Source organism: Maniola hyperantus, chromosome 2 (genome assembly GCF_902806685.2).
Source record: "Maniola hyperantus chromosome 2, iAphHyp1.2, whole genome shotgun sequence".
Classification (NCBI taxonomy): Eukaryota; Metazoa; Arthropoda; class Insecta; order Lepidoptera; family Nymphalidae; genus Maniola; species Maniola hyperantus.
In genome coordinates, this window is record NC_048537.1 from 16,048,986 (window position 1) to 16,072,156 (window position 23,171).

Consider the following 23,171-nt stretch of genomic DNA (forward strand, 5'->3'; position numbering starts at 1 on the left):
TTCATTCCAGACTCATTCGGTGACAATAGAAGAAATTGTAGATAGCGGAACAAATTCAGACCCTCACATGTTATCTGATGCAGACTTACACTCTTTAGATCCACTAGGTGAGAAAGTACCTTCATATAAATGGTTCAATAAGAATTTAATGTTCCTAAGTTTTACATGTGTTTTTTTATGTACAGCAACGGCGCCCCCTCCTCCCGCGCCCGCCCCGCACCGGCCAGCGGAGCCGTCGCCTCACGCCGTACACACGCCGCACTCGTCTCACGCGCACACACACTCGCACACGCCGCTGCCCTCACACACGCCGCATCACCACCACCACGACGACGTATACCCCAGGTCAGTGACTGCTCTTACTACTACCAAGTGACCCTTCCCTCCGCGCCCGCCCCGCACCGGCCCGCGGAGCCGTCGCCTCACGTCGTGCAAACGCCGCACTCGTCTCACGCACACACACACTCGCACACGCCGCTGCCCTCACACACGCCGCATCACCACCACCACGACGACGTGTACCCCAGGTCAGTGACTGCTCTTACTACTACCAAGTGACCCTTCCCTCCGCGCCCGCCCCGCACCGGCCCGCGGAGCCGTCGCCTCACGTCGTGCAAACGCCGCACTCGTCTCACGCGCACACACGTTCGCACACGCCGCTTCACTCACACACGCATCACCACCACCACCACGACGACGTGTACCCCAGGTGAGTGAATGAAAAGCTGTGCCTAGCAGCACTATGCCGCTGTTAGCTGTACTAAAAAGGGATCACTGATCACCGGATATCGATAGCGATGTCCGATTCCTATCGATAATTTTTATCCGACCCGCTCTATTGTACCAGATAGTACCATCAAGGTAGATAATTTATCTGGTACCAAGTACCAGGTCAATCCAATGTGTAATGAGTATGCTAACTATAAATAACAGTTTTTAAGAATTCCACATAACCTACTTCTATTCCTCTATTGGGTATTTTTGGGTATTGATACCAAAAGGGTTGAAAAACTGCAACGCAAATGATTTATTATGCAATATTTACCTGATTATTTATTTTGATATGAAATATATATGTGCATAATTAAATTCAACCATTGTAAAATCTTGTAAAATTATTTCAGAAAAAGGCCCACATCGGCTCAAAGTACGGAATCAGTGGAAATAAAACCGGCCAGCGGCGATGAAGGTAAAAACAAAAACATTTAATTAACTTAACTGTAATTTTAAACAAAAACCACTTAATTTAACCACTTAACTGTAATTTTATAATTGACATTTAATTACTTTTTTATTAATCTGATGTTAATGCATTGCAGATGAAGCAGATACAGATTTAGAAACAGATAGACTGCTCGGTCAGCAAAGAACGGATGATCAGGGATTTTTCGATGACAAAGTGAGTTTTTTGAAATGATTATTTCATAGATTAATTATTGGTCTCGCTACGGATTATTTATTACTAGATGATGCCCGCGACTTCGTCCACTTGGATTTAGGCTTTTTAAATATCCCGTGGGAACTCTTTGATTTTCCGGGATAAAAAGTAACCTATGTCCTTCCCCGGGATTCAAGCTATGTCTGTACCAAATTGAACGGTTGGGCGGTGAAAGGCTAGCAGACAGAGAGACCGACAGACACACTTTCGCATTTATAATATTAGTATGGAGGATTAGTTATTACCACATGTGCTCATTCGTATACAAACGGTAGTGTCCATGGGCATACTCCTTTGGTTAGTTATTAAATCAATCGAAAAACACGGAAAAACATTACTTTATCATCAACATTAAATCGAAAACGAGTTTTTAATGATAGATCAAACTAGCTTTAAAATTTAAGACTACAAACATCAAAATATCGACTGATTTTTATAATTTATAGTATTCCCGTATTCTATCTCTATGATTCCCGTAGAGTCATAACTCATGATACGCTGATAGCCTAGTGGTTAAAACGTCTGTCAAGTGTCCTTGTTCGGGAGGTCGGGGGTTCGATCCCGGGCACGCTCCTGTAACTTTTCAGAGTTATGTGCGTTTTAAGCAATTAAATGTCACTCGCTTTAACGGTGAAGGAAAACATCGTCAGGAAACCTGCATGCCTGAGAGTTCTCCATAATGTTCTGAAATGTGTATGAGGTCTGCCAATCCGCATTTAGCCAGCATAGCAGACTATTGCGTAAACCCTTCTAATTTCGAGAGCAGATCTGTGCTCAGTAGTGAGCCAGTGATGGGTTGATGATGACGATGATGATGATGAGTATACCCGATTGTTCATAAATTCGATCGCATGACTCATTGGAGCATAAAGTTATTACTGAGTAGTGTATTCGCAATAAACGGTACCTATTCGTTCTGAGTCGTAACGCATGACCTTGCTCTCTATTATACTTGGTCATAGATTAGGAGGCGTTGCGATTGATTTAATTTATGCCTACATATGATTTGTCTCTCAGAGGACCGCACAACAAAAATTCACAAGTTATTTTTATATTAGGTTTGAACTTATAACACATGACCATGGTCAAAGAACCAGATGTAATGGATTTCATTTCTGCCTATATATGTATATATATGTAAAAAATTCTAAATTCATCATATTTGTATATCAAAGGGGATGAAAAATATAACCTACAACTACTTTGTTAGTTCCCGTACCACGGAAAAGGATAGCTATGAAACTGGCCTAAAAATATTTCGGGAGCCATGGTTCCTTGTATCGCCTTATTTTTATTTAAAAAAACTAGAAGATGCCCGCGACTTCGTCCGCGTGGATATAGGTTTTTGAAATTCCCGCTGGAACGTCGGGATAGCCTATCACTCTCCAGGTTCTTAACCATGTCCAAAATCACGTCGGTATGTTGCTAGTTGCGGCGTAATTGAAGGACAAACTATTAAACCAACGAACAAATACACTTTCGGATTAATATGTGTAGTGATCTATGGATCATGGCGCATCTGTGAAAACAAATGTTTTGATTAATCTCTGGCCACACACGCATTAAGTCACCACGCGAAGCAGTAACCGGTGGCCGAGCAGTCGACATTATCATATCCCATAGCGAGCGTGTTTGCCGAGCGATAACGTTATCGCTGGGAAATGACCAAATGTTACGATAATATTAATTTACTGCTATCGAACATTGAAATTACCTCAACCGATATATTAAAACGTGAAGTGGTTACAATATCGAAATGAGTGAAGAAGAAAAGACTAATTTGGTCGAAGGAGGCCAAATTAATATAAATAACAATGTGCATGTATCAAAAGTAATGGAAGAAAAGTCATACTTAGTTCCAGTAGTAGACGAAAGCAGTGAAAATTTAAATAATATATGTATATTAAAAATAAGTGACAAAAAATCTGAAGGTAGTGTTTTAAAAATAAATAAAGAAAAATCGGTGGTTGTGGCAGAGGAAACAAGAGAAAATTGTGAAAATAATAATGAAAGTGATATTATATTTAAAAAAACTATGTTAGTGAATGAAAGTGAAAGTGTAAACACAAGTAATCAGAATGTAAACATTGAGTGTAAACAAAGTGATACAGACGCAGCTGATGATTCTGACAGATGTCTAAATATTTACGATGAAAATCGTGATCTAAATTTAAACACAATCGTAACAGATGGTGCTGAGAATTCCGAAAATGATAATGTAAAGATTGATGTGAGTTTAAATAATTCTCATAATTCTGAGGAATTAAACGACGTAACAATACCTAAGGAAGGAAGTTCTATTAATGAACACTCTAGTCCAATTAGTAATGTGGATGATGATTCAAACGTTAGTGACGTGAGTGAGAAGAGTCATTCTAATAGAGGGAAAAAGAAAAAGGTACATAAACTACTCAAAACTCATACTAGAGCCCGGACTTCCTCATGTTTATTTTATTTTAAACTGTGTTGGAAACTTTTATCTTCCCAGGATAAAATAATTCTTTACCCATCTCACGCCAGTCTAGCCTTTTGCTAAACTTCGTTGTAATTGCCAATTATTGCAAATTCAGAGCCTCAATGGCCCAACAGTTAAGGAGCGGACTAAATTCAGAAAGGTCGCCGGTTCAAACCCCGCCCGTTACACTATTGTTGTACCCACTCCTATAAGCTTTTCGCTTAATTGGAGGGGAAAGGGGAATATTAGTCATAATTAACAAGGCTAATATTCTTTAAAAAAATAGAATATAGATGAGTCAAAGGTACTAGGTACTATCTTGTATGGATATTTGTTGTCTATAATTTGGTATAGATTATAACGAGACATCGAAAAATTATAAGATACTAGGTATCATGTTTTAAAATTTTAGTAGATCTTATCATTTTTATAAAGCATAAAATATATAATATATTTATTTAGTGTAATCAGCTAAAAAATTAGGGATTAGTTGAACGTCGCATAATAATATTATATTAAACTAAACACATTATTTGTTTGCAATGTAGTTTATTAAATATGAACATTACTAAAAACAGGTTTCAAGCTAAAAATAACAAATAATATTCCAAATGCAGATATGTGAACGACTAATCTTAAATTTATTCAATTAAGTAAGTATTACAATTGCCAAAGTAGGTAGGTAGGTATACTTATTATTGAGTTTCTAAATTAAAAAGGTATGAACATGAAAATAATCCATACTACTTAATATTGTAAATGCGAATGTGTGTCTATCTGTTTCCTTTTCATGGGTCAACCGCTGAACTGATCTCGACAAAATTTGCTCACATCCTGGAGATGAACATTTAAACACGCAAAATCAAAAAGTTTCCACGAAATAATTAAAAATTCAAATCAACGCCAATGAAGCCTCGGTCATCAGCTATTAAGTAATAATAAATCTTAAATAAACTGTTTCAACCTAAAGTTACACCGATGTACCTGCGTAGAAATCTTAATTTTAAATGACGTGAAAATATCTCAGCCAATATCACGCGTCCGCCCGCAGTTGATTGTTGCCTACGCGCCATGTTTTGTATGCGCGAATCATGAGCGAAAAAGCACGAGTGTTCTTGTGTTTAAAACCTTAACGTCAAATAAGGTCTGAATTGATTGTTATTTTGATGTACTTCTGTTTTATCCTCTGTGGTATACAGTGAAAGTGGCGCCGATGTCTTTCTCTAAACTAAATTTAGAGTATCTGTATCTTTTTCTTTTTAATACTGCTAAAAAAGGACGGAACATGAATTTTACATTTAAAGACTCTTTAGTGCACGCTACAAATTTAAACAATAAGCCCGCGACTGGCAGCTAAAATCACGAGATTTGACAGCTCTAAATTTAATTTAAAACTGTCAAACTGTGTATGTCCTTTTCATATTACGTTAGTAAGAAGAGGATACGAATACTCTGAAATTTAGGTGTGCTCAGAACCAGTAACAATGTTATAATTACTTCATTGATTGCAGGGATGGCGCAAACCGAAGTCTCGGACGGTAATGCCCTCGGGAGGTTCGACGGGCACGGCGCGTGAACACACGCATGACTCTTCCGAACATAGGGACGAGGATCCTTTACATAATGGAAAGGTATACACCAACGACTTTGTAGACTGGTAACAGGCTGCATGTTTTGAAACATGCTCGAAGGTGTCGTTTTACCCAAAGATGCGTACCTAAACTTCGCGCTAGTGTTTATCGTGCCGCTACTCGTTTGCGCGTCAAACAGAAGCGTATGATTTTGTCTTCACTTTTTAAAATAGGTACGAAGCTTAGCCTAACTAGAATTTTATTATATCTTTATTTTACTATTGGAATATTTATATTCTTTTATCATCAAGTTTCGTCTTTATTAAGACGAAAATTATAACTTTTGCAATTATTCTAATATTTATTGTAACAAATTCAACAGGTGTGCACTATCTGTTTTTATTACATTTTAATTAACTATAACTCTCTTTACAGGACAAAGACGGGAAGAAGAAAAGCAAAAATAAAGAAGGTAAATAATCAATTTATTATTTTTAATATCATATAAATACCTATGTATAATTTTGTCTGACATATTTAATTTCTATTTGCTTCAATCGGAATATAATATGATGGTGAGTTATATCAATTTTTCTATTCTTAATGTAAAAGACGATTTTCTATATCCTATATCTCGTACTAATGCCTGTACTATTTTCATGAGGCGATCCTTGACTCTCTAGCTGTACTCAAAACTCTCTAAGCTTTTATAAGTTTAAAACATGTCAAAAGAAATGTTTTACAAATGTCACAATGTTCAAGGTCTCAGTGCCACGAGGGCCCTGTGGAAATAATAACAGTTAGAGACCTGTCAATAGAGTTTTAGACCTGTCAATAGAGTTTTAGACCTGTCAATTTAGCTTAGTTTAGAGATTAATGTTCAACTGAATATGCATCAATGTGGCTAATACTGTGCACAATCTGTAAACTTAACTAAATTGACAGGTTTACTTTTTCCGCGGAAAGCATTATGAAAGGTACCTTTAGACCTGTCATTTTAATTCAGTTTAGAGCTAGCGCGCACCACGGTAAATTTTTGTACGTTTTTTTTTCGAAAAATCTGTGAACTATAAAACTATATGGAAGCGCGCGCACTGCATTATTAATTCCGCACCGGATTTTGATACTTTTAAATTCAAATTTACGTATTTTAAAACGCACCGCAACTCACCGCACCGTGATGCGCGCCAGCTCTAAGGCTGAGATCTATAGAGCGCCCTCTGACTTAGCTTAGACTTAAGACAGAGTTTAAACGAGACAGAGCTATATCTCTCACATAAATCTGTCTCGTTTTAACCCAATCTTAAGTCTGAGCAAAGTCAAAGTGCGCTCTATAGATCTCAGCCTTAGAGGATGTGTACAACAAAATTAACCAAAATGTTTAGCCGATATTATAGTTTCGATTCTGTCCTGGTGTGATAGGATAGGTAAGTGTGATAGGACTTTATTATATTGATCTTGTAATTCTGGATTTTACAGATCTGGCGTCAGTGCTGATCGAAGGCGTCCTATTCCGAGCTCGATACCTCGGTTCTACCCAGTTAGCGTGCGAGGGCCAGCCGACCAAAGCGACCAGAATGCTACAAGCCGAGGAAGCCGTGTCTAGGATCAAGGTATGACGCCACGTCCAGGATTTAAATTATCCTACGAATAATTGACCAGCCCCTATTTTCATATAATATCATAGGGGCCGATTCTCTTGTACACAATCTCTAAACTAAACTAAATTAACAGGTCTAAATCTAGTGCCATCCTTTTCCGCAAGCAACATTATGAAAGATCAATTTTTAAAATTCATTATAGGTATACGCTTGACCACAACCACACCTGATGGAAAGTGATGATCTGGCCTAAGATGAGACGCGTTTACCTAGAAGATGCCTATTCACTCTTGTTTTAAAGATACCCGGGTTGTAATTTGAAAATTACAATCAATAGATTTAGACGTGCCATTTTAGTTTAGTTTAGAGGTTGTGTATAATGGAATTAGCCACACGGTACTGATTTTGATGGCAACAAAATTTTAGAGTATCCACATCTTTTTCTTACCAATGTGATAAAAAAAGGACAGACAAACTTAATTTAATTGAAAACTATCAAACCTCATGACTTCCGGCACTAGTCTTGACTCTTGAGCATATAGAGTAGCATTACAACTTTATAATTTAAAATTCACTTTTCCGTCCTTTTTAGCAATATTAAAAAAAATATGCAGATACTCTAAATTTAGTTTAGAGAAAGACATCAAAATCAACGCCATTAACTAATAATAATTAAGGCCATAGCTAATTTAACATAGATATTACAATTAATAACCTTATCGGTAACTTCAACATCCAATTACTTAATCGTTTTGAAATGCATTGTAAAGTCTTTTTGAATGAAGCTTGAATTTGAACACTATCAAATGTGTATCAGGCAACGGTGCTAATGTACAAAATTTCTAAACTAAACTAAATTTACTGATCTTAAAATACTGCTGTCCTTTTCACAATATTCTATGTAAAAAAAAGATGGCAATTACCTGTCAACTTAGTTTATTTTAGAATTTTTTGTACGATCGAATTAGCTGCTTTTGGAGAGATTTTTCTTAGTTTTAGAAACTATTATTTATTAAACGTGTAGCTTTAAATTTTAAAATTACATTATAAGATAAGTAAATACTGATTTCCTGTGACAAAAGACTCTTTAAACGCATTCTCGTTAAAACAATAGTTAATTTTATAATAATTTATACATTGCCCGTGTGAATCGGTGACATAGGTACTACATAATAATATTATGTTATATTCTTTGTAGATGTTCGCAGAACAAGAGCATGAAATTACTATGTTTTACTTCTTCCTTCTGTAGTTTAATTATCTGGCCCAGACTAAACGCATTAATGTTGTCAAACCCAAGTCCTAAATCTAAGGTCAAACCTAATTCAATCCCTTTCTTACTTATCCCTTTCTCTCGTTTTTTTTTTTTACTGCTCTTAAAAACCGTGCGTAAATTTCAAAAAGAATGGTAGGTACTAATTTAGTTGTGCTCAAATCTCTGAACTAAATTGACAGATCTAAAAGGAAATATATCCTTCTCAACACGAGCATTTATTTTGATTTGTCCATTTAGTGAAGAATTTTGTGTTCATCACTATTTAACACCATTGTGGGTTGTACATAATCTCTAAACTATACTAAATTGTCAGGTCTAAATCTAGTGATATCCTTTCTCGCAGAGAGCATTATGAAAGGGATAGCAATACATATAGACCTGTCATTTAGTTTAGTTTAAAGGTGGTTTAAAGAGATTGTGTACGACAAAAATTGTGTGCCACAATGTTTTGCACGATTTTCGACTATGAATAATAATTTTTTGTTTTGGTAATTTCATGCTCATTAGGTTTAGTGTTTTGAGAATGCTAGTGAGATATTCCTTTGTCCTTTTTGCCCCCTTAATTAACAGTACCAATGGGTACCGTACCGTAGTTTTTAATAGTATGAAATGCGTACCCAATGCTCCGAATTCTTGATTCGTTGCCCTGCCAAACCATTTATGTTCCTGCCCTAGTATCAAATACATGATTGTTACATTGTGACTATCGTAATTATTGCTATAGGCTGATTTTAATAAGATACTTTTGCTAAAATTTGAAAATAGAATTCTAAAATCTAAGTCTATATTATTTGGATTAATAAATAATAATAATTAATTCTAATTTTGCTGTAAACAAATACCTAAATTAAACTAAACTGACAGGTGTCAAAACTGGAAGGTTGTGAAAATTATGCTATCCTTTTCACATCGTTCTTTACGGAAAAGAATAGCACTATTAGATCTGTCAATAATTTAGTTTAATTTAGAAAGTGTATCCAAGCGACACAATCGAATAGTCACCAAAATACCAGTCAATTGCAATAATTGCTTATCGCAATGATCGCATTAAAGTTTGGTACAGTTTGTATCACGAAATCGAAACTTAATGATAAATAGTGCCCGGCATGTTCTAAATTATTCATCAGGGTTAAAAACAAATAATTTAAAAACATTTTGGTTTAATTAAATCAGGATTAAAACCATGTTTAAACATACTAAAAAATAATTAAAAATGTGTTTAAATTTAAAAAAAAAACATGTTTTAAAACTTGTTTAAAGCAATGCCAATCCTGTTATTCATAGTCCTATATGACGCGGACTGCCCCGTAATAAGTATCTGATTTGTTTCTAATTTCGTGATGCGCGCTATAATATACGGGTCCCTTCGCGGCAGTCTCGCGAAGCATTACATTGCGGGGGCGGTATGGTTCCTCGATCGAGGAAAAAACGCTTCGAAACGGATCGAGGTGCGCCCCGACATGCCCCTAGAGGATGTTTCGTGAAGCTTGTCGCGAGTAATGTGGACGGGTGGTTTGATTGGCACTGGGCTGGCAGGAATGGCAAGGAGTTTATTTTTCAGTTCCTACCCCTCGACCCGACTCAGGAAGATCGGATCCCGTATGGCCGGCTAGCCTCCTCTGAAAATATTTGTTGATTTTTGGCTTGCGCTTTTTTTGCTCTGCTTGTTTTTACATTATCATTGCATCCTTTTCGTATTTTCAGGTGAATTATTTTAAATTTTTATACAATAGGGGGACTATGCATTCAGACATTTTCTGTCACGTCTTTTGGGCATGCGAGAAAAAATAAGAAATATCCTCTTTTCGATATAAGTACCTACATTCTATTCAATTTAAATGCTTTGTGTAATTAATAAATAACCACTAAAATTGGTGACGCACAAAAGTTTTTGTATAGGTAGGTACATGCAGAACGGTAGCTAATAAGTAAAATATAAACTAAACCCTACAAGTTATATTGACGAATTAAAAAAGAAATTAAATAAAAAATATTAAGTTTTAATTTTAAACATCATTATTTTACTAGAACCATGCACGTCGATATAAAGGTGAGTACATACTACGTGCATCGCTTTGCAGTTATGTCATGCGATCGCTTTTTTTTCAATGACATCAAATCGGATAAGCATAATTGCATTTTGTTACGTCAAAATTGACAGCGCTTCATACAATAACTGTCTGATTTGACGGTACTATTTGTAGTTTCGAGTCATTCCTCCAGTTCACGTTGGTCTAACACTTTCGGCCAATGCAGGCTAACGCGTGAATGGTATTTGTGAATTATGTCAAGATTCTTTCATGTGTACATGAAAAACCGACACCACTCTGCTAACCTTCTAGCGCTGCTTCTATGTGGCAAATATATCGACGCAAGTGGCCTTCTACGTTTTATCAGTGCATTCGCCCTTAAAAATTCTGATTAAAGAGTCTAGGCTGAGTGTTTTGACTCAATGCTGAGCCAATGCAATAGAAGACCATATACATTTAGAATATGCCACTGCCACGTACGGCCAGGGCTGGACGTCTTGCTAACTGTTATAGATTTTCATATAAACATCAAAGAATCTTGGCGCAATTTGCCAATAGCTTTTACACATTGGCCAGCACTCGCCGAATGCATACCAATGTTACCATACGTTCAAACTTAGGGCAAACTTCGTCTATTGTCAGTAAATGCATGATATAAAACGGCACTAAGTTTTTGGTCTTGATCAAGACACTTTAGACTAAAATCTATAGAGCGTACTTCGGCTTTACTCAGACTTCACGAGACACCGTTGTGTCGCTGACATAAATATGTCTCTTTTAACCAAAACTAAATCTGAGCAAAGTCAAAGTACGCTCTGTAGATACCACAGGCTGAGATCTGTAGAGCGCACTTTGACTGCTCAGACTTAAGATTGAGTTAAAACGAGACAGATTTATGTGAGAGATATACAACTGTCTCGTTTTAACTCTGACTTAAGTCTAAGCAAAGTCAGAGTGCGCTCTATCGATTTCACCCTTACTGTCTTTTTACACCCATGCCGACCGTTAACCAGTCCAGATACTGGCCGCCGTTAACCCTTAATGTGAACGTTCCATTATGTACTGGAACCGTTTGAATGCCATAGAGAATCAGGGTACTTGCTTCTCCACGCACGTCATCATAAAACGCACGAAATCATGGAAACACGACCCGATTCACACCGGCAAGGTGGCCCCCATGGTATACTGAAGAGCTTTGCATAACAGCATAACACAATTTGAACCTAATTCTAATAATGTCAAGGTTTGTTTTCCGTTAGGTACGCTTTCATGATAAAAGAATCGCTCGCTTCTCACATATCATTGTCAATTTGTGTGTTATTCGAGTTGTTTTGCTTGCTTTTGCGCAGATTGAAGAATCAATTGGCTTGTTTTTTCAATTCGTACCCTTCGCATTAAAATTTTTCGGATATCGAAAAATTAAATCGATTTTTTGAAGACACTCGATTTTGCATTTTTGACGCTCGATAGTAATAATCGATTTTTTGTTTAGCATTTTTGACGCTATTAAACTAAGAGCTTGAGCTTACGCTGGCTGGTCATTGAAGTAAGAAATTTGAAACTCGATAGAACGTGTTAATTTAAAATCGCGTAAAACAACAAACAAATTCAAAATTGTATAAAATTAACCTAAAAAAACAAGCAAAACGGCGCGTTGGCTGTCTCGAAAGTTAATATAAATTACTTACCTTCTGCTACCCCTTGTACACGTCAGGCCAAATTGGCGTGTTTTGGCCTTAAACTTTATACAGTGCATTGGCTCAACGCGTACAGGGGTCATAGCCCATAGCAAAGATACAGAAGACAAACTAGTAAAGAGTGAAAGAGACAGCAACATGCATTGGGGGTATGTGAGAGCGAGAGGAGGTTAGCCGGTGTGTTTGCGTAGTGGGGCTGCGATGGCCCGTACTCGGGGGTGTACGCTGCGCCCGCAGCCGTGTTCCGCCTGTCGTTCCTCGGCTCGGTCGAGGTCGAGGAGGATTCGAGGCGCCGCAAGAAGAGGCCCAAAAAGAATATGGTGGAAGAGGCCGTCACTAAGATTAAGGTGGCCTTAAACGTGACTTTGTCCATGTAGTTTCCTTTTTTTTGGCTAGAGAAAAAACAATCCTGAAACACGACTCAGCTCGCGTTGGGCACAACGCCTTTTCGTAATTATATGAAATGATGTCATAACTGCCGCTCTTTTTGACGCGTCAAAAATAAATAATTTTCAGACATATATTTAGCAAGGTTAGAGACACATTATTATGGAGTGACATCGTGACGCCTTGTGTCGTGTCTCTTTCTAACCATACTAAATATATGAAACCGATTGCTTCTGACGCGTCACGACACAACACTACACGCTATACTCTATCCGCGGAAAGAAGTTAGTATAGCGCTCTCTTTGTTACGTAATCTCATACAAATGATAGAGGCAAAAATCTTGACGGGCTTTGAGTCACTAACCAATCAAACATGTTTTCAAAAAACATCAGAAAATGTTTTAAAGAAACATTCAAAGTTCAATTATAAAACCTACCGATGAATTGCAAATCTCACTAGCTTTCTCAATATATTATAACCATTTATTATTATGTGCATGTTTTTTAATTAACCAATGTGCATGCTTTTGTAGAATACTTAGCATATTTATTAATTTATTTCCTGTATATTTACATGCTATCATTGGATTAAAATAGGCTTTGGTAAGTTTAATACCTAATCATTTTACCATTGTTCCTTCGTAAAAACGATAAAACAGTACCCGATTTTTCACTACCAAGGATTGTAGCACTAATTAAAAGAAAAATAGATCGGGAAGTTCTGGTAGCTCTTTTTCTGGGCCCTAAGGCTGAGAGTGAGAGAAAGCTCTATAAAGCGTACAATGACTTTGCTCAGACTTTAGACAGAGTTAAAACGAGACAGATTTAAATATCTACATTCTACATAATATCTGAATATCTGTCTCGTTTTAACTCTGTCTTAAGTCTGAGCAAAGTCACAGAGCACTCTATAGATATCTATAGATCTTATATAAAAGGATCCTCGTAGCGCCAGACCTGCCTTATGTTATGAGTAACAAAATGTGTGGGATAGAGTAGTGTTGGAGTATAAATTTGTCATCAGCGATGATGTAAATCTTTTTCATATGAAATGTGGCCGGTATATTAAAATTACTCCGACGTAGTTTGTTTACTTTAGATAAATTACTAGCAGTGGCGTGCAGCTCATAGAGGCATAAACGCACTGCTTACCCTCGTTGTAATAAATCAATGTTTATTTTTCATTATAACCTGCCGGAAAATAAGTTCATACGGTCTAAATGCATACCCTGGCTTGAAATGCTGTGTACGCCACTGATTACTAGGCACTCTGATCTCGAAATATCTATGTCCAAAAGTCCCAGAACACGAGGATTTGAGGGTTTTGAGTCAAAAATTTAGGATATTTGGTTTCGATTTATTACATCTAGATTTATAACAGTTTTATACGGTTTGTTTGTACTCAGGCACCTGAAGGTGAAAACCAACCAAGCACAGAAGTGGACCTCTTCATCTCAACGGAAAAGATAATGGTTCTGAACACGGAACTCAAGGAAATCATGATGGACCATGCGTTGAGGACGATCTCCTACATCGCGGACATAGGAGACTTGGTGGTTCTGATGGCTAGAAGACGGTTCATGCCTCACGAAACTGACTCCGACCAACCGAAACTGAACCGTACGCCGAAGATGATATGTCACGTTTTTGAAAGTGAAGAGGTAAGTCTTAACTAAGTATAAGTACACGGCATTATACCTAGACGCCAGATCGCTTGGCGACACGACTTTCTGCCGAAACACAGTTTTTCCGGAATTAATTCAAATTGGAGGCAAGTTTTTTTATACCCTTATCGAAAGGTTGACCGAAGATCACAGAACCAAATTTGCTCGTTAATGATAAACGTTGTTATCTTACTGAAAACTAAAAAAATGTGAGTAAGGTAAGAAAGCAACTATGTAGGTTATAAATAAATAAATAACAATAAGGTCTGTATTTCATTGATGTATATTCAGTTTTAGTAGGCGTTAGGTTGAGCAAACGAATTTTGCCAATGTGATTTATAAAAGTGGTTTGTAGTGGTGGTGGCAAATTCGACGCATTTTAAACTGAGTCGTCGAGTTATCTGTCTGTTTCGCTCGCACTTACCTAAGCTACGACCTGTAAGTGCGAGCGAAACAGACAGATAACTCGACGACTCAGTTTAAAATGCGTCGAACATAGTAGGTACCTAATGTTATGTGATTAGTGATTACGCTCTTAACCTGTAAAAAAACCGCAAGAAACAGACTCAAATCGCTAATTATTTCACCGACACAATCGAAATCAATTTAAATGTCATTAAAGCTACCAGTTATTTTAACCACCTTTACCAGTGACTGTCGTTTACTCGTCACCAACAAAATTATGCCAATAAATCCTTCAAATCATCATAAATTAAAAATAATAATTGAAGTATAATTTAGCCGATACTTTCGTAAAATATAGCCATAAGTTATCAAAATGGTGTCTTCCGCGTTCCAGGCCCAATTCATCGCTCAATCAATCGGGCAAGCGTTCCAAGTTGCTTACATGGAGTTCCTCAAAGCGAACGGTATAGAGGACCACAGTTTCGTGAAGGAGATGGATTATCAGGAAGTGCTCAACAGCCAGGAGATATTTGGGGATGAGTTGCAGATGTTCGCCAAAAAGGTAAATTGTTTATTAAGAGTTAATTCATACTTTGCCTTAAGTAAATTTTTCAAGTGTAGTTTTAAGGAACATCCATCATCATCAACCGATAGACGTCCACTGCTGGACATAGGTCTCTTGCAGGGACTTCCACACGCCACGGTCTTTAAGGCACATTATTTTGTTATTATCGTTGAAAAGTAACAATTATTTGACAATTATTCTACTAAATAGTCGAAATGAAATGAAAAATAGTGCCACAAATGGTCTGAAAAATTTCGCTCCCTTGTTTTGAGTTATTAGTCCGTAGTACGCAAAATTATACACTTCGGTTACATGATTGCGCAGTTGACCTAGTATGACTACTGCAAAAACACTATGCCATTGATTCTGAAGAGATACAAATATATGTACTTCCGCTCCACGTGAAACAATAGTAGGTACTTGATTACTAAATGGACATCACAGAGAATTCAACCTCAAGAGTACGCGTATACAAGGTTTTGCATGAAAACAAAATCGTAAAATGTTGGCGGGGGACAGGGGAGAATGCTTTGTTGTGGTTGGTGGTCTCAAAAGTCACCAAGACAATGTGCGGAATGAGGGTACCGAACGGGTGTGGGCCGACTTTTATGCTAAGCAATTGCCTAAGCTTGGCGATCGCGGGTGTCCGGCCATAGAGTACATTGAATATACGGGTATAGAGTCATCAGTCCCTATTTTTTGGTAACGCCATCTATTGAGCTGAGTTGCAACTACAGGATCTGCTATATATACTAATCCCTATAGGTACAGTATATACGCTACCTAGATAGGTACCTATATATAGGTTTTAAATTTTCTTTTATTTCTATTTTTCTATGGTTAATTTCAATAAAACACATAAATAAGGTAATACCTAATCTTTTATTTATTTTTATAACTGGGCACACACTTTTTTTCTGTTATTACAGCAAATCGTAGTCCGAGAAACGTAGTCGGGGTTATATTAGTTAGGTACTTATAGAGCTCTTCTTTTTTCTTGTTTTATGGCTTTTTCCATCACATCCAGATCAGCACAATGCACTGTAAATCCATACTTTGCAGTTTCGAATAGCTAAAGAGGTACAAAGAAATAAAGAAAGTTGCTCGGTAGAGTTGTCAGAGTTCAAAATAAAGCACAAGTCACTTCACTATAACAGAATCACCAAAATCCAACTAACAAAGTCAAGTCGTTGGAAAATATCACATAAACACCTTGATATAATGGAAAACCTCGAAAAAAGTGGTTGAAAATAAATAATTTTTAATAGACACAGACCACAGACTTGACAATTTGTGACTGTGCCAGTGTTTCCATATGTAAATCAAGAATTACCGTGTTGTAAGGTTAAAAATACGGTGTTTCTTGATTAAATTACGGTGGATGAGCTAAAAGAATACCGTGTAAATTACCGTGTAATTTTTAAAAAGAAAAAAAACGTTACGAATTTGCTTTTTAATTAATTATTAATATTATTCTGAGTCTGACTCTCCTAGCATAGCAATGTCTTTTCATATATTTTTCTTATTGCATTCATCCATCACATTTAAGAATTTTTACATTTCACTTCTTGCTAATTGCTTGAATAAGGACGAAAATAGATTGCCAAGATTAATAATTGATACTTTAACTGTGTGTGTGTGAGTGTGGCGATAGATTAGAAAAATAATAAGGATTTCCTTGAAATCTGCCACAATCTACCACTTTGTTAAATCGTCAGCTTTTTCTGCCAGAGTTAAAATTTAGGAGCCAAATCTGCCCAAATGGCAGAAATCTGCCACAAACGGTCACACTGCTGACCGGCCACAAAATTTACAAGTAGTGCCACCTGTTGCGCGTGGTTGGCAACAAAACTTACTACTAGTGCTATCTGTCGAGCTAAGTCTGAGTCAATGTACCCTGTGCGATTTTGTACTGTGGCTAAAATGTACTGAGTGAAAAGACCCTGTGTCCGGCTATTATGCGTCTATAGGTGGTGGTCTGTGGATCTATAGATCTCAGCTAAGATGGATTAGCTCTGGCATCGAAACCTATATACGAGATCTAATTTTAAGTTAAACTGGTCATTATAAATAATTTTTGAAACCTATGTCGTAACTAAGTGGAAATGACTTTTATGCTAAGCAACTGCCTAAGCTTGACGATCGCGGGTGTCCGGCTATTAGGAGTCTATAGGTATTTTCTCTCCAAATACGCGTAAAGCTTGTGCTAAAAGTGGATACAACAATAGTGCCCACCTCAGTCGGGCTGAAACCATCGACCTTTCGCAAAAAAGTAAAAGTTCGCTCCGTGAAGCTCTAAAAGCTATAAGCTACATCGATAAATTCAATATCCTGTTCTACCTAGGAACTTCAGAAGGAAGTGGTGGTGCCTAAAACGAAAGGTGAAATTCTTGGCGTGGTCGTGGTGGAGTCTGGATGGGGGTCGATGCTGCCAACCGTCGTCATAGCCAACCTGGCACCGGCCGGCGCGGCTGCGAGGTGCGGGCAGCTTAATATTGGTAAGTTTTTGTTCATCCATCATCATCATCAACTGATAGACGTCCACTGCTGGACATAGGTCTTTTAGGGATCTAGGTCAAGTCTCTTTAGATACCCCCATTCGCTACGGTCTTACGGTCTTATATAATTTTGCTTGTTTTGATTTACGTTTTCTGTAAGTGTGACTACGAACCTTATGCGTATGCTGACTTCTGGGTCTGGCATGCATTTAACCAGTTTTAATTATATTCTCCACGTCCCAGGTGATCAAATAATAGCAATAAACGGCGTGAGTCTAGTGGGGCTTCCGCTTTCCACCTGTCAGACGTACATCAAGAACTCGAAGAACCAGACCGTAGTGAAACTAACTGTGGTGCCGTGCGCGCCCGTTGTGGAGGTGAAGATCAAGAGGCCGGACACCAAGTACCAGCTCGGGTTCAGCGTGCAAAATGGCGTGGTAAGACCTTTGTTGCCCTCTTTATTCCTTCTGTACAGGTTTCTGCACCTATCCCCGCTGGAGATAAAATTAATGTTAAATACAGAGGCTAATATAAGCTGATATAATGATTTGGTTTTGTCATCAGATCTGCAGTCTCCTGCGGGGCGGTATCGCGGAGAGGGGCGGGGTGCGCGTGGGGCATCGCATCATCGAGATCAACTCGCAAAGTGTGGTTGCAGTCCCGCACGAACGCATCGTCAACCTACTAGCGACATCTGTTGGAGAGGTATATACACTTACATTTTTACACGTCCATATTGTTTAACATTGGCGCAATATAACAGTGTTACATAACATTAAACGAGTCTAACTACGGTTCTATTAAACTATTAAAATTATAAAACTATTGAGAATGGAGATGTATTAATTCTATAATGCATGTAAATAAAATAATTTTCTCTGAAAACTTTTATAAATTCTTTTTTTTAATATTTATATGGATATAGCCCTCCTCCATACCTACTTGCAGCAAAATAATTATTTCTAAGTATTTATTCGTTTATAAAACTATTTTTTTTGCATCTTTTCCTAAAATTCTAAAATTCAATCAGCTAAACTCATGGTAAACTTATTTGATATTTTAAATACATTAGTAACATACATACATAGGTACACAAATACAAGCTGAGTTTGTTGTGGGCTCTTCTCAGACCTGGGCGCGTTTGGAACCCTCGTAGCTTAAGTTTTTAAGTTCGCGTAAAAATTATCACCACTAATATCATCTTACAAATGGAACAACCGACTTTCAAAAAGTGTAAATTATTGTCTATTTTGAATAAATCATTTGATTTGATTTGATTTGAATAACAAAATCCTTTCAGATCCTGATGAAAACAATGCCGACCTCAATGTTCCGGCTGCTGACGGGGCAGGAGAACCCCGTGTTCATATAACGCGACACAAGTGCCTGCTTCGCCCCTCGCCACCACCACCACCACCTCACCTTACCTCACGCCCGCACCCTACAAAGTTAAAGTCACCCTTATGTATCGGGACTAGTGTTCGACCGAACCTTCGGCTTTGGCCAAATTCGGCCAAACCCTTGGCTAAAATTGACCGAAGTTTTGGTCAAAGCCAGGTGTCTTGCAAGCGTTGAAATTGAACGGACTGCTTTTAAAATAACTTTTAAGGAAATAAGTAATATTTATATTATTTCCAAGTGTTACCTATTACATATTTATGACAAGTTCGATAACGGTCAACATTTTATTTTTACACATTATTTTATTCACTCTAACAATTATTTTTAACTGAATTTCTTAGGGGTATTAAACTTTCGGCTTCGGCCGAAGGTTATGACGATAACCGATTAATCGGCTCCGACACGCCGGATTCTGCTTCGGAGTTCAGATATCTGATTTTCGCTCTTAGGTCATTCTGCAAAGACGTTCAAATAAATAGCGACTTAATGTGATGGCGCAATAAAGTGCAGTTCAGCTCGTACCTCGTTGCGGTCTAAAACTTAGCAAATGCCTCTCTGTCGTTCCATCTCTCTTCCATAAATAAACCGAACAAAATCCGAGAACTGCGCCTCTACCTACTTGGATTTTTAGCTTTAATCGGAAATTTTTAGTTAGCTTTTTGTAATTTTTTTAATGTAACGTGTATGTTAAATTTCAAATTCCAAAAAACCTTGAAATTTCATTTTTATTTTTAAAACGTTAACTTTATACTCCCGTCGCGGTCAGCTTGCTTTATTGCCATATCTTTCTCTATAACACTTCAGTGAATACATCTCACAATAACAATCTATTCTTACATTTTTGCTACAAATCAATTTGTTTATGGTCCCTTGGCTTGTAATTTTATGTAGGTACATTAAAAGCTCGATTGAATTATACAAATTGATGAGAAGTATAATAAGTGTTAATATAGGGCGATACTTGAATCATTTAACTCGAAACATGATGTGATAAAAATCATTTCACATTAATCAATATTAAAAAATAATTTAGAAATTATTATTTACGTAGCATATTAAAAATCCCTGGGTTAAAAATTAAGCGAGTGTACACCTTTTATGTTTTATTTTAACAAGTGTTATATAACATGTTAAATAACATAATGATGTTCAAAAGCATGTTACATTATAGTCCGTACAAAATGACTCCTAACAGTTAACTCCTCACGCGCCATTTAAACTTTTTGTGTCTCAAGTCAAAAGTACGACTTTAGTCTGTTAGAGGTGAACCGTACTATTGACATGAACAGTTGACCCATAGAGTTAAAATGGCGCGTGAGGAGTCATTTTATACGGACTATACTACGAATTTATATAGATACATATTTTACAGGATATTTTATGTAGGTTTTTTTTAATTTACGAACCTATTTATCTGTATATGTTGTATTTCTATAATATTTTGTGGAAGTGTGCTAATTTAATGTTCGGTTGACTTTTTTATTAGAACAAAATTGTACAATAGCGTTTGTTCGATATAATAATTATAGTGGTTGTAAAATACTCAAAACAAACTATATGGTGTCCAATTTTCATGCTTACAATGCTTATGTGGCTAAAATAAGTGATTTAGCTCTAAGTTAATATTATATTCAGTGACAGCTTTTGCACTTGCCATAGATCTTGTAATATATAGTGAGAGAAATGAATTAAGAATGAGAGAGCATAGCCGTCACGTAACATCCATAAAAACTACAAAAACAACTTAAAATGAAATATTAAACAAGTTAAATTTTCATGTTATTTGAATTTAACTAAACCACGTTTTTGTATAACATGTTATAGTCTGAACCCACCTTTAGATATCTGTCAATTCTAACTTTTTGTGTCTAATTTCATGTCAAAAGTACGATTTTAGTCCTTATTTTAAAGGTGAACCGTACTTTTGACCTTTAAACCATAAAGTTTTAAGATAAGTTGACCCATACAGTTAAAATAGGTAGTGCGTGAGGAGTCATTTTATGCGGACTATACCTATTTTTTATCCGTGTTTTATCTTTGGCAAGTGTAAAGTACTGTGCATAACTGTGTTTATACCTTCAACCATGGTATATAACATGGTTGTTACACTCAATAATTTATTGTATACCTATATTTGAGAATCAAAATCGCTCATATCTGCCTAGATATTATTATTAAATAAGTTAATAACATCATACAAAATATTTGTACTATAAATTGTTACGATAACAATACAAAATGCATTAGCCGTTGCCTTTCTGCCATAGACAATAAGTATTTTTCTTGTCATGTACTAGATTATATTTTTTATTTTGCTTTACGGCTTTGGGTTCGAGCCCTTTTGAGACAAGAGTAATTTGTGTATAAGGTTGCCATATTTTTTATTGTTTACTTTTTTATATTTTACTTACCTACATTATTATATTACCATTCCACTGTTGAATAAATAAATTATTTCTGAGTGTTTATCAATTGTTGTTTAGATTAAGTATAATGCGTAAAAAATGACTTCTCACGCGACATTTTAACTTAATGTGTCAAATTTCATATCATAAGTACGATTTCAGTCCTTATGTTAAAGGTGAAGAGTACTTTTGACATGGAAGTTGATCCGTAGAGTTAAAATGGCGCGTTAGGAAATATTTTGTACGCTCGATATGTGGATTTTTCGTATGGTTAATACTTTTGGTAGTACATATTTTTTACATATTTTTTAACTGTAATCAATCACCGTAATATTTTGAATAAGTACAGAATAAAAAATGTATAGCAAATTTAGTGCGACTGACGAGTCTTGATCCGTATAGCGAGTCAGTATAACCTTGAATGTCTGAGAAATAATCTCAGTCGAGGTGAATCTCGAATTCTCGATGTGATGATTGATAAATAAATGAATTGATTAGTGAATATAATAAAGCATTATTTCGTGTAGCGTTTCAAAAGATATGTCATATTTTGTAAATTTTATAGTGTGGCTATAGCGTAACTATATATAACCTATATATGTATGTCCTTATCTTAGCTAAGCTTAGCACTCTGAGGACGAGTTTTATTTATGTATAAATTTAAAAAAAACTATTTTGACAACCTAATGTAAGTGAACACCTTTTTAGTATTCCTAATCCGCTTGTCTATATCATGTCCCAAGTTTTGATGCTTTCAACTTATTACTATTATTGTAGTGTACTTCTTTATATGATATTCATGGTAACCCCTTTTTGTTTAGTTTGCTAGATCAGTGCACTAGATTCATCCCCTTTTTTCTTCTTCAATAGTTAGCTACGGTAAAGTATTGATTCAAATTTAAGAGCATTTTTCGGAAGATGAGTTTATATTTTCTTTATTTAATTTAAGAAAATACCCCAATAGGTTATCCTATGGGTTTTATGGATGAAAAAGCTAGATTGAACTCATGACTCATGATGAGACATGAGTTGAATCCAAACCTTACAGCCTCATGGCTGTGAGGTTTGATCATTAACTATTCGCCAAGGGAGGAAATAATTTTTTTTTAAATGTTATTTTATTTTAAGTACCTAGTCACTGGTCACGCCCTTACTTATTTTGAGTTTAAAATTAACAAAAAATATATAATATAGATTATTATAATACAGTCTGATATGTAATTTTATATTGCTAGCTGTTGTGAATAAGATTTATTTACATTGAAAAAAACACAGATAATAAATAGCATTTTATTGTAAAAGCTGATATGTAGGTACACTATAACATGTGAAATAACTATTGTTGTTCTCATTTCTAAGAGTATTATTCTAGTCTGCATTAAAGTTAAGAATAAACTGAACAAATTTATTTGATTGTTTTATTTAAAAAAAAACCCGAAAGCAAAGAAATCACCCTTCCCACCCAAGAAAGGCCGGCTTGGGTCATTTTGCTGGCGGTGCAAAATTCCGTTTTCCATTTTAGATCCACTGCCACATCAGCTATGGTATCGATTTGGCAGTGGGTTGGTGTTATTATACCGGTACCGTACCAAACAATCGAAAACTATCAAGACTGGTCAATTACACTATATTTACAATATAAATCTATAGTACCTGACAGGTCGAGATGGCAATCGGGGTATGAGGCGCGGGGACGCCCCGATTGCTAGCTTGACCTTTCGCGTACTATAGATTTATAGTGTAATAGACCAGTCTTGATAGTTTTCGATTTTTCGAAA

The 23,171-nt window shown here is 36.4% G+C and overlaps 1 protein-coding gene across 1 annotated transcript in view; it reads left to right on the forward strand.

The window, feature by feature from the left end:
• Positions 1-22,801, forward strand: part of LOC117994422 (protein lin-10-like) — a 37,594-nt gene extending 14,793 nt beyond the window's left edge. Inside the window, exons 10-22 of the mRNA XM_069506824.1 lie at positions 11-107; positions 186-345; positions 1,125-1,189; positions 1,320-1,399; positions 5,405-5,524; positions 5,900-5,936; positions 6,944-7,077; positions 13,862-14,116; positions 14,919-15,086; positions 17,434-17,587; positions 17,831-18,024; positions 18,152-18,292; positions 18,888-22,801. Of these exons, the coding sequence (XP_069362925.1) occupies positions 11-107; positions 186-345; positions 1,125-1,189; positions 1,320-1,399; positions 5,405-5,524; positions 5,900-5,936; positions 6,944-7,077; positions 13,862-14,116; positions 14,919-15,086; positions 17,434-17,587; positions 17,831-18,024; positions 18,152-18,292; positions 18,888-18,959 (1,677 nt within the window). The 3' untranslated portion in view covers positions 18,960-22,801. The remainder of the gene's footprint in view (positions 1-10; positions 108-185; positions 346-1,124; positions 1,190-1,319; positions 1,400-5,404; positions 5,525-5,899; positions 5,937-6,943; positions 7,078-13,861; positions 14,117-14,918; positions 15,087-17,433; positions 17,588-17,830; positions 18,025-18,151; positions 18,293-18,887) is intronic.
• Positions 22,802-23,171: the final 370 nt, after the last annotated feature.